Source organism: Syngnathus scovelli, chromosome 10, assembly GCF_024217435.2.
Source record: "Syngnathus scovelli strain Florida chromosome 10, RoL_Ssco_1.2, whole genome shotgun sequence".
Classification (NCBI taxonomy): domain Eukaryota; kingdom Metazoa; phylum Chordata; class Actinopteri; order Syngnathiformes; family Syngnathidae; genus Syngnathus; species Syngnathus scovelli.
In genome coordinates, this window is record NC_090856.1 from 2,017,265 (window position 1) to 2,028,484 (window position 11,220).

The following is an 11,220-nucleotide window of genomic DNA, read 5'->3' on the forward strand; positions in this document are numbered from 1 at the left end:
AATTTAGACCGCAAGACAAAGCAGTAATAATTTTAGAGCAGTAGGTGGCAGTAGTGAGCTATCACAGTATGTGAACCACCTATTAACACAAAGAGGAAGAAGACTTCCCCTTTCTCCTAACGGACGTGTTTCGATTTAGCTTCATTTCGATATTGCTGAAGAAGAAGCTCAAGCTTGCGTGAAACATGTCCAAAGTCTCCACATTGAAGCAGTTGGTGAAGTGCAAGCTAAATGTGGCCATTGAGGAGGTTTTCGAACTGTTTGAGAAGGCCATTGCCGAGTACGAAGAGGAATTCCGTCAAAGGAAAGAGGCGGGCGAGGGTCGGCATGGTGTGGAGCCCAACGTTGGTCGCAAAACTCAAAGAGGTACAATTGCCGTCTTAATCATTTTCACACTATAACATCCTAGAATGAGCACGTTAGGCAGTATGAGTGAAACTAGATGTCACAAAAGTGGTTAAAATTCTCAAGGAGCGTTTCAAGACTCCCTCGGGCTCAACTATAAGAAATACAAAGATGACGAAGAAAATGGCGGAGCCCGGATTCATTTAAATCATATAAAATAGTCACAAGAATAATTCATTCCATATTTGTATTTCTACTTTGTATCTCTGAACTTTCATTCATTTATGTCATGTAGGTGCTCAGTGTAAGCTGGTGTCTATTAAAGAGGAGGAATGCGAGGAGCCACCAACAAAAAAAAGGAAGAATGCGGGGAGTTCAGGCCTCAAGTCAAGTCCAGAAAAGGCACCGAAAGCTCAAGAAGAACTCCGTAAAAGACCCCAAGAATCCTTTGGTAATCACGGTGACATTGCCAAAGAACCTCTGAAGACAAAACCCGAGTTAAAGTGTTTTGAATGTGATCAGATGTTTGTCCACAAGGAAGATTTGGAAAAGCACAAAAAAACACACACTGGAGAGAAACCTTTGACTTCTGCAGTTGTCCCTACACCGTCTGCCAAAGAACCTTTGAAGACAAAACCCAAGTTCAAGTGTTCTGAGTGTGGTCAAATGTTTGTCCACAAGGAAGATTTGGTAAAGCACCAAAAAACACACTCTGAAAAGAAACCTGCAGTTGTCCCTAAAGCATCTGGCGTTGTTCCATCTTTTACCTCCGCTAGCTCGAGTCAACAAGTGGCAACCAAACGTGGCAGACCACATGCTAAAGATCTTCACTCAGCAACTGGATTGTCAAAAAACTGGAAGGATTGCTTAACCTCAGACTCCTCTGATTCCGATGCCGCTGTTGTAGAACCTTTGGAGAAAACAAAGATGGTCCACAAGGGAGATTTGGATAGACACGCAAAAACTGTGACGGATAGCGCAGTTGTCGCTAAACCATCCGGACCTGTGAAAACTTTCAACTGCTCAGTTTGCGTCAAACGCTTTCCGAGTCGAGACCTTCTCATATCACACATACGAACCCACATTAGGGGGAAACCCGTGGCCTCCGGTAGCTCCGGTCAACACGCGGTGCCAGAAAGTCCAAAACCTGACTCGCAACCAGACAAGTTGCCACCGGTCGCTCAACCACCCAACGCCGATAAATATCTCACCTGCTCAATCTGTAAGAAAAACTTTTTGAGCGATCATTTTCTCATGTTACACATGCGAACCCACAGCGAGCAGAAACCGGTGGCCTCCACTAGCTCCGGTCAAGCGAGTCCAAATCTCGACTCGCAACCAGACAAATTGCGGCCAGTCGCTAGACCGGCTGACACGGTTAAATCTTTTACCTGCTCAGTTTGCACAAAAAGCTTCCTGAGTAGAGACCTTCTCATATCACACATAAAGACTCACACCGAGGAGAAACCGGCGACCTCCGGTAGCTCTGATCGACGCCAGGTGTCAAAGACTCCAACTCTTAACTCCCAACCAGACAAGTTACCACCGGTAGCTAAACCACCCGACGCCGTGAAATCTTTCAGCTGCTCAATTTGCGCAAAAAACTTTCAGAGTAGAGATCTTCTCACATCACACATGCGAACACACACTGAGGAGAAACCGGTGGCCTCAGGTAGCTCTGGTCAGCGCCAGGCGACAGAGAGTCCAACTCTTAAGTCCCAACCAGACAAGTTGCCACCAGTCCCTAAACCACCCAACGCTGATGAGTATTTCACCTGCTCAACTTGTAAGAAAAGCTTCTCGACTGAACACTTTCTGGAGTTACACATGCAAACCCACGTCAGGCAGAATCTGGCGGCCTCCGTTAGGTCTGGTCAGCACCTGGTGGCAGCAAGTAAAAATATCCACCCAGGACCACAGAAGTCGGCACAAGTATCAGACAAGGACGACGTGACGTCAGATTCTTCGGACTCTGAGAGCGATGCCAAAAAAGCTTCGGAGACGAACAAGAAGTTGCCGTGCTCAGAATGCGGCGAGATGTTTGTCCACAAGGCGGATCTGGACGGACACATGAAAACGCACACCGGAAAGCAAGTTCTGGACTCCACAGGCGTGACCAAACTCTTCTACACCGTCCAACCTTTGTCCTGCTCGGTTTGTACGAAAAGTTTTGCGAGTGAAGAGTCTCTGGCGGCACACATGAGCGTCCACGCCGACGAGAAACGCTCGCCCTCGGCCAGCTCCACTCCGCTGGCGCCGACGCAAACCAACGGAGAACACGGCCAGGATATCCAATCGGAACCGGAGAGCCTCTTTGCTCCGCTGTCAAACTCGGACATGTCGGACTCGTCCGCGGACGATCCCAACGACAACAGCAGCGTATCCGGAGCGACAAGCAAGAACTCGGAAGGTGAAGCGAACGGGAGCAAGCGAGCTGGAGACAACGCAAGACGTATTGCTTGCTCTTTTTGTGAGAAAACTTACATGAGGAAGCATCACCTGTTGAAACACATCAAAAGTCACCACCAGGGGGCGTCTTCGGAATCCAAAGCCGGTGAAGGATCGCAAACGTGCGACTGGGGGCCTCGGAAGATGAAGAAAAAGTCCAAAGGCAACAAGAAACGGCAGGAATGCATCAAAAATTTAAAGTGCTCGCACTGTAAAAAACGTTTTGAGCAAATGAGTCAGTTGACCCAACACTTGGCCGAGCACGGTATCGAGAAACTCTTTTCTTGTCATGTCTGCGATAAGAAATTTTGTTTTCCTGAAGAGATGAGGGAACATATTCAGAACGCACATTGACAACGCGGCTTTATTTTTTGTCTTTGTTCAAAAATGTTCACCACGTGCTGGAAAGTTCTAGAAGCTGACGTTTAAGAAGCTTACGATCGGTTGGGCCAGTTGTCCATACTGTTTTCTCAAAATGTTTTATTTTTATATACACGTGTATTCTTTTTTTTCGCCCTATGTAGATGTGGTTTGAATAAAAAAAAAAAAAAAAAAGTAATTCACTGCAATTGATGGCTTTGGCATGTCAAAGATTCATAATTACTGGACTAGTAGTGAACTAGTTACCGACCCGATATGCAAACGTGGATGTTTGGTTTAAATTTGACATAAAGACGAGGAATTAATGAGGTTAGATTATTTTAGGGAGAGAAAATTACCAACATTTTTAATTAAAAAAAATCCAATCTGGTCTCATAGAGTTGAGAAACCAACTAGACAACATATTTGTATTTTTCACAAAACTGACAAGAGTCCAAGAAACTGTGCTGTGCTAATTATTTTTTTTTTTATTCACAAGACAGAACAAAAAAGCAATCTGCAACTCTTCCCGCCTCTACCTGGACTGACTTGGAAATTCATGAGTAAACTTTGTACAAGACAAAAACGAACGGTGCAATGGAGCAGAAATGTGTGCTGGGTTGAGTGTGAGGCTCCATCTTCCAAAATATAAAAAGATTATTCATTATGTTCTAGCATCAAAACCCACTTTGGTGTAACCTGCACAGTTTTGAAGATCATATGAAGCAGCATTTGCAAAATTGCGGGAAACTTACAACAGAAGTCCCTCTGTTTGGAACGCGGTCGCCTTCGTCACACCCAAACGTTGACTTTTCCAGGACGGGGTCACTAATCCCGAAACCGTCATGCTTTATTTAATCATTCTGCAAAAGTGCCGTTGTCTTAAAGTCTTATTGGTGTGTGTGTGGGGGGGGGGGGACTGTTTTTCATGTGTAGACTATCTGTCTTCTCAGAGCCACCAGAAGCGCACGTAGACGATGAGCATGATGAAGAAAACGCCGCCGGCTGCCAGCTTGGCGTACGTGGAGCGCGTGTTCAGGTACTTGGCGTCACTGCGGTACTTCTTGGACAAGCTGGACAAGTTGCTGGCCTTGGAATCCAACGCTGAAGACGAAGGAATATAATACACGTAAGCAGGAAACAGGACTTGTAGATGTTTTTTATTCTCTGCAAAGAGCAATATTACTGAATTGTTTTTTTTGGCCCCTCCCCTTTTAGGGTTGGGTCACCTCCCTGCAATAATTGGTCGTTCGTTTAGCACACCTGTGTGCAGGGTTGGACAGACGTGGCAGGATAGATGGTGGAAATGCTCTAAGGTACTATTTGAGTGTTTATTTGACATAAATCAACAACAAAGTGACAGGATCTGGAACTATCCTTGGTGCTGGACTACGTGGAATTAATCTGAAGCTATGCCGCCGGCATCAAGTACGATGACCACGGGACACGTCAACGCTGCACCGGAATGCAACTCGGACTGGTGAGTCAACGAATGCACAAATAAATGTAAAAATGGATTTCTGGAATTATTAAGGGTGCTTGTTAAATGAACAATTTTGTTCATTCAAAATGGCTCTTGATTGTGTTTTATTAGCAACTTCGTAAATGTATGAGCACAGTATACTGCCCCCTAGCGAGCAAAAAGTATAATTGACATCGTAAGAGACGTCTCTTGACTCACCGGAGAGCGCCTCTCCTCTCTGCAGCACCTCTTCGATGTTTGCCACCATGATCCTCTGCACGTCTTGCAGCTCCGTGTTGATGCTGCCCAGGTTCCGCCGGGCCCGGCTGTCAATGTAGGCCTTCTTGGTCTTCTGAATATACGTGTCTGACACACACACAGCCACACTTTGATAAGCCCGACCGATAGACGCACACCTCGGAAAGTTTGAACTTACCAAACTCGATGAAGGAATACGGCCGCGAGACAGTGGGCACCTTCTTGCCGTGCTGCTCGTGGAACTCGGCCTGCAGGTCCTCCAGGTAGGCAAAGGCCAGCTTCTTGGGGAAGCTGGCTTCGCACAGGACCAGGTAGCACACGCCTTTCTCCATGACGTAGCTGCTCGTGACATAAGTGACTGTGAGGGCGAGTAAGCAAGTACAAATACTTGGTTACCGTCGGTGGCAACTCACTGGAAGGACATCGAGCCGGCCTCTAAGGTGCAGCGCGTGGGGCTCTGCTCGTTGAGTTTTCTGAAAAGCTGCTTGGCTTGACTCTGGTACTGCTGCAGGTCCCGGCCCAACTGCAAAATACGGGTGATTGGTGACCTTGAAGGCATCGCAGTAGTGCCACACAACATAAATAGGATGACGTGTTGTGTTTTTTTTTGACAATCTGCTTTTCAGCATCCTTGAATGTGTGTGTAATAGAGGTGCAGTGATTAATGTGCGGGATAATTTTTAACCCTCAGAAATTGCGCACATGCTGCTTTTGGTGTGTTGGGGTGTCCTTGAAAGCATCGCAGTAGTCGACATAAAAAAAAAAAGGATGCTGGGACACAACAGAAATGAATCTTTTCGCTTCCCTGGTTGATAGGAAACGAGAAAGCAGGAAAAAAAATGTTTGACTTAAATTATCGTTTGACAGATTTGTTTCCAAGCAATGTGTTCTACTGCAAATACTCATCATGTATTTGTTTTTTTGTCGGATCTTAGAAAGTATTTAATAATGACAGCAAATAAGAAACAAGTCGCGTTGTGTCCAACCTGCTCGTCCTCTTGCATGGAGGCGGCCAACGGTAGGCCGTCGGCCAACCGGGCGATCATGGTCAGCAGCACCATCTTGTCTGCAGACGCCGCACAAGATTTTATATTTGGTCGATTTTGACAGCCTGGAGTGAACCAGAGTAGAAAAGGGAGCACCAGGACGGATGACGTGACGACGCTGAGCTGGCCGGAACTGCGTCACCGCAGCTGTCGTGTCCGTCACCCTAACACTTCCGGTAATGTCGCAAGCCGGAACCTTTGTTTCCATCCATTTCCCCCCGAGAAAGCTTACTTCATTTATAAATTTATTAAAAAATATATATAGAAAAGGGTTTTGGCTGTAAGCTAAATTAGCAATTAAAACCTACATCGGTCATTTTATTTGTGTAGCCCAACAAAAGTCTCCTCAACCAGGAAAGGAAAAATTCAAATAAGGGTCTAAAGATGCATGTAAATTATAATTCATTCATCTTTGCACACACATCAGGCCTGGTAATAAAATCAAACCAGTTTATTAGCATTTAATAAAAATTTCAAAGGACCCTTTATAGGTGCTCCGAGGTCTCGATACAGTACCTGAGTATATTTTTTTTAAAAACAACGTAATAACAGCTCAGCTTTCCATAGCTGCTTGCTTTCTGCTCCAGAATGTGCATGATTTCAAAATAGTCGACAAGGCGAAGCGTTGCTACATTTACACAAGACAGCAAGTTGAACATTCAGTTACAATTAATATCATAAAAGAATGGTACAGTAAATGAGTAGCAGGAGTGTTGCGGTGACATCAATCTATGGAGAAGAGGTCCTTGTATTTCTGCAGGAGGGACGCGGCGTGCTCTTGAGGACACGGCCCGATAGGAAGGCGCGGAGGGCCCAACTGCAAGCCCGACACCTCGTTCATCAGCTGCTTGCTCACGCCCACATCAAATCCTGAAAATCGCAAGAGAGATTTCGAGGTGTCAGATAGCTACTCTTTTCTGCGTACTTAAACATATGTCGGTAAATAAAACCAAAGTCATCAAAGCCTACTCACCGATTTTAATTGCGTATCTGATGAGTTCTTGCATCTTGAACTGCTCGAGAGAGAAAAGACAGTCTGTTAATTCATAAAATGTACATACTGTAGTAGTCATGTGACAGATGTGTGCCATCAAGGGGTGTGGCCTAGTGAGTGACGTCAGGAGCTGGAACCAGGTTGAACATATTTGAGTGTGTGAATGTGAGTAGTGGGCTACAGCAGCTCCTTGTGAGTGTTCTCATGTTGCATTTTTGTGTGTTGACTGTTGAAAGTGAAGCGGCGACATGGACGGCCAGTTTGAGAACCTCAAGTGGATGGAAAAAAAAAAAACCTGTACCTGAAGGCTCCTGGCCTGTGCAAGGTTGCCGCTCTCAAACGCTACCAACAGCTTGTTCATGTGACTTCCAAGGTAATTGTACGTGCTGTGGGTAGAGCAATAAACGAGTAAAGCTTTAATTTAAAAAAATAAGTGTGCATCATACAGTTAGTCGTTTATCTACATGTTTTGTTGCACCATTTGTGTTCAAACATCATTTGTAATCATCATGGCTGACCTTCCAACTGCTCCATGGGCTCCCATCGCGAGACCTGCCAGGAGTTGCTACGTGACACGACAAAAAGGTGATTAGCCACAATGGAGGCGGAGGTGTGGTCACGCAGCGTGAGCGTACCTCGTCAACGCCGTACAGGATGGACCAATTGGGCTGAAAATGGCTGATGCACTGGCCAAGGTCCAGCAGATCAGTCCCGGAGAATTTCACTCCACAGAAGGAGGGAATGAGCGTCTCGATGCCGTCCAGCAAGTCGCTCGCTGGCACTTCAAGACGAGACGCATTATTAGGGCAAATTGATTTGAATTGTTTTTTTTTTTTTTCCTTGTGGCAGATGTGGCACATGCAAATACTCACGAGTAACACCAGTCACGGCTGGAAGGTGGTAGTAGTAGAATGGCAAAGCGGGGGCCTCGGCAGCAACCTTCTGGAGGTAAGCCCTCAACGTCTCTGAGAAGGGAGAAGATGCACACATTTTGATTCTCTTCTGCTTTGCACGTGTAACCGCACTTGAATGTCTTTCCTCCGCACACCTATAGAGCGAGGTTTGAAGAAGGAGGGAGAGATGACCGCGATGGCGTCGACCTCGAGCTCCGTCGCATGGCGAGCCTGAACGATCGGAAATGCAGAAGTCATTTGGAGACGTTGCATTCCGGGAATTGAAGACACGGCTACGTTAGCGCAGGTACTCTGGTTGGGGCAACTCACCAACTCTTGGGAATCTTTGAGACTGGTGCAGCCAACGTGCAAAATCACCTGCTCCATTCTTTAAAAAAAAAAAAGACAAAACTTAATACAAAGTAGTCATGAAATTATGATATGAAAAAATGATTAAGAAAAGAAAAATTTGGGGTAATTCTGTTCATCTGCTTACTTTCCCTTGGCTTTCCGACACCAGTCCTCAGCCAGTAACTTCCTCTCGGCGACGCTGAGGGACATGCCCTCTCCGGTGGTGCCATTCACTACGCGGAAAAAAAGTTTTATTTTTGGACAGGTCAATGAGAGATTGAGAGAGTGCATCTCAACAAATAAAGAAGTGACCGAGCTAGAGAAAGAGAGAGAAAACCAAACACGGTGGTAAACAAATATAGGAAATATAGAGAATGATATTGTGTGGTGAATGTGTGGTGAAACTTAAGTTTGCATGGTGATCTAAGCACCTCTTCAACCACAAGGGGGCGCCCTACAAGTCATTAACAGTCAACCAGAGTTTGGTAGTTCGCTTAATTATAATCATTGAAGTATTTTTCAGGGGATAAGAACTACTTCCCATGGCACATCGTTTGTGTTTTTGAGTATTTTTATAAAGTAGAATTACGGCATTAAATTGAAGTATACATTCTGCTCTCTACCTCATTAGGTATTTATTCTTGGTTGCGCAATCTCTTCTGGTTTACCAGAAGGAAATGTCATATGACTGCGGCCTCAAAGTGTGAGCAGAAATCTATAGCGCACTTACAGACCGGCTCCAGCTGTTGTATAAATGATCAACATTATTGCAAAAATAGAGAGCCCCCAAAAATCAAACTAAACTTCTTCTCAATTGTCTGACAGAGATAATGTTGGCTGGTTAATCAGTTGGGTCTTCATTTCCACGCAACCATCATATTATGCGACAGAGTCCCTTAGCAACAAAGATCCCCTGATCACGCGATATGAAAAAGGGAATTTGACCCAGAAGAAAATGATGGGTGGTCTTGTTGAAGGCAAAATATTTGATTTCAACATCACAGCTGTTTCCTGTTGCGCAGTGGCGGGCGAGCCCTGACAGATTTATTCCGCCGCTATCACGTATGCAGGTGCGGCAACGTTGCCACACTTTCTTTGGAAAAAAAAGCACCGCCGTTATCAGGCTGACGGTTGCTACTATTGTGACGTGATTGTTTCGGTATTAAAAGGTGGAAAAAGTTGGTTGCAAGCTTCAAAGATGGTTTAAGAAACAAATGTGACAAAGAAAGAAAATAAATGATGCTAATATGATGCAAAGTCTGACAACGTGGTCGATCGAGGATAAGCACACGTAGCGGACAGGACTGGTTTATGTGTCAACTTACCAAAAATTTTATTGACACCTTGCTTCTGTGTCAAGTAGTCAATATAAGGTCCGATCTCGGATAGGTTGATTTCACTGTTATGGGAAAACACATGCAGTCCCCCCCCCCCCTGACATTTGGCAAAACTAGATCTTCACATTGACAAGATGGCGGCAGTTTGCAGATATACGGGAGTGGCAAGAGAACAGGGTTACTTTATCTGACTTTTACCAAACAAAAATTCCATCCTCATAAGACTCACTTCCCTCTTCGCTTGCAAATTTGAGTGCTGACATCCTCTTTCTGAAATTGCTTATTCATGTCTTTTTTTTTTTTTTTTTAAATCACCCTGTTTTTTTGTCATCCGACTGTATCTCGCCGTGATACATTCAAGGTGTCCCAAAAGTCACGATACACTTGCTTTCAGGTATCATTCGGGTAGACGTCAGCGTTTGAAATCTTTGTTGTTGCTGATTAGCATTTCTGCAGCATTGCACACCTGCGAAGAAGTTTTTCCTGTTAGCTCCACTTTGAGCAACGGCAATTACGCCGCCTCTGATGGTAGAACAATAAAAAGTATTTAACATGGGCAAGTTACTTTAAATACAAGCTGTTCTTGAAAAACAACGTAGCAGAAGTTCTTCTTCAATCACTGATGAAGAGACTGAAGGCCATGTCGAAAAGAAAATTTCAATGACAAATTATGATGGCCTCATATTTTTGAATTATGGAAAATGGGAAGTGCATGGTGACTTTAGGGGCACCCTCTACATTCCAAAGATAAATATTTTAAATATATATACCCTTGAGAGGTGAATGGAGTGAATGTGGCTGCAACCAAGCCAGTCAATTTCTTCCCAGCAGATTGAGCCATAGTTGATCCCTCTACGTTGACATGCAAAAATAAAATGCAATGTTAAAAATTTACACAAAAACACACATTTCTGCAGCGATGATAAGCACTTGGGATAATGGGTGACATTTTGGAATGCAGTACTGTTTATGATTAACCTACTACTAGAGAATATGGACTATTAGTTTATTCCATGAGAGCAAGTGAAAGGTTTTTGTACTTCCTACTTAAAAGTAAACTGCACTGATCAAAACGATATTTTTCGTGTTGATCGTTTTAAAAATATTTGCGTTTCTGTTCAATAAATCAATAGTATGGTAACGATCGTGTACGTTAGCTTTACGCGAGCCGGTCTGTCCATTTTGCGAATGCGTTAAAAAGTGCAAATTTAATTTTCCAATCGCCAGTTGCTGCCTACCTGTTATAACTCGTCCGTTCCCCTGCGAGTGTGAGTCAAGAAATGCACTTCCAGGGAAAGTCGGGTGCGAATTATAAACATGTTGAATGTTTTACTCGGGAGTTGGTTTCCCTCTCACGTGAACGCGTCAAGTGGGCGCAAAGCCTTGTGGGAAATGTAGTTTTATCTCTCATATGGCTTTATACCCACTGTAATTGTATTATGTTTAAAAAAAAAAAGGCCTTGCTTTGTGACGTGATCATCCAAAATTTGAAGCTTGTATTCTTTTTTTACCAATTGTTAATTTACCAATAAGTTCTATTCAAATCCGGTTTGACAGGCATCGCTTAAGTAATTGTGTAAATTGACAAGGGTGATCCAATTTTGATTGAATACGTTAATAAGAGCAAAGAGCAAACAAAAAATAAAATGACGTGTGCTCTCGCTTCGTTAAAAATTGGCCATAAATGTTTTTCTCGCTTCCAAAGTGAGCGTCGTAAGTCGGGCAA

General features: G+C 44.2%; 3 protein-coding genes and 1 long non-coding RNA gene across 4 annotated transcripts; 2 read left to right on the forward strand and 2 right to left on the reverse strand.

The window, feature by feature from the left end:
- Window positions 1-85: 85 nt before the first annotated feature.
- LOC125965841 (zinc finger protein 271) lies at window positions 86-3,808 on the forward strand. The gene is made up of 2 exons (XM_049716692.2): window positions 86-366; window positions 641-3,808. Exons 1-2 carry the CDS (start codon window positions 186-188, stop codon window positions 3,145-3,147), a joined length of 2,688 nt encoding a protein of 895 aa, XP_049572649.1. The 5' UTR covers window positions 86-185; the 3' UTR covers window positions 3,148-3,808.
- sec22bb (SEC22 homolog B, vesicle trafficking protein b) lies at window positions 3,617-6,071 on the reverse strand. The gene is made up of 5 exons (XM_049716749.2): window positions 5,860-6,071; window positions 5,287-5,396; window positions 5,052-5,212; window positions 4,835-4,981; window positions 3,617-4,257 (listed from the first exon to the last, which is right to left on the reverse strand). Exons 1-5 carry the CDS (start codon window positions 5,932-5,934, stop codon window positions 4,103-4,105), a joined length of 648 nt encoding a protein of 215 aa, XP_049572706.1. The 5' UTR covers window positions 5,935-6,071; the 3' UTR covers window positions 3,617-4,102.
- Window positions 4,314-7,187, forward strand: LOC125965905 (uncharacterized). Its single transcript, XR_007480005.1, has 2 exons — window positions 4,314-4,633; window positions 7,150-7,187. It is a non-coding gene; the product is annotated as an uncharacterized lncRNA (long non-coding RNA).
- Window positions 6,356-10,897, reverse strand: npl (N-acetylneuraminate pyruvate lyase (dihydrodipicolinate synthase)). The gene is made up of 12 exons (XM_049716727.2): window positions 10,733-10,897; window positions 10,265-10,346; window positions 9,483-9,556; window positions 8,303-8,390; window positions 8,137-8,194; window positions 7,962-8,037; window positions 7,786-7,878; window positions 7,549-7,694; window positions 7,432-7,478; window positions 7,215-7,299; window positions 6,893-6,932; window positions 6,356-6,789 (listed from the first exon to the last, which is right to left on the reverse strand). The coding sequence occupies exons 2-12, from the start codon at window positions 10,333-10,335 to the stop codon at window positions 6,644-6,646; spliced, it is 924 nt and encodes a 307-aa protein (XP_049572684.1). The 5' UTR covers window positions 10,336-10,346; window positions 10,733-10,897; the 3' UTR covers window positions 6,356-6,643.
- Between the last annotated feature and the right edge of the window lie 323 nt (window positions 10,898-11,220).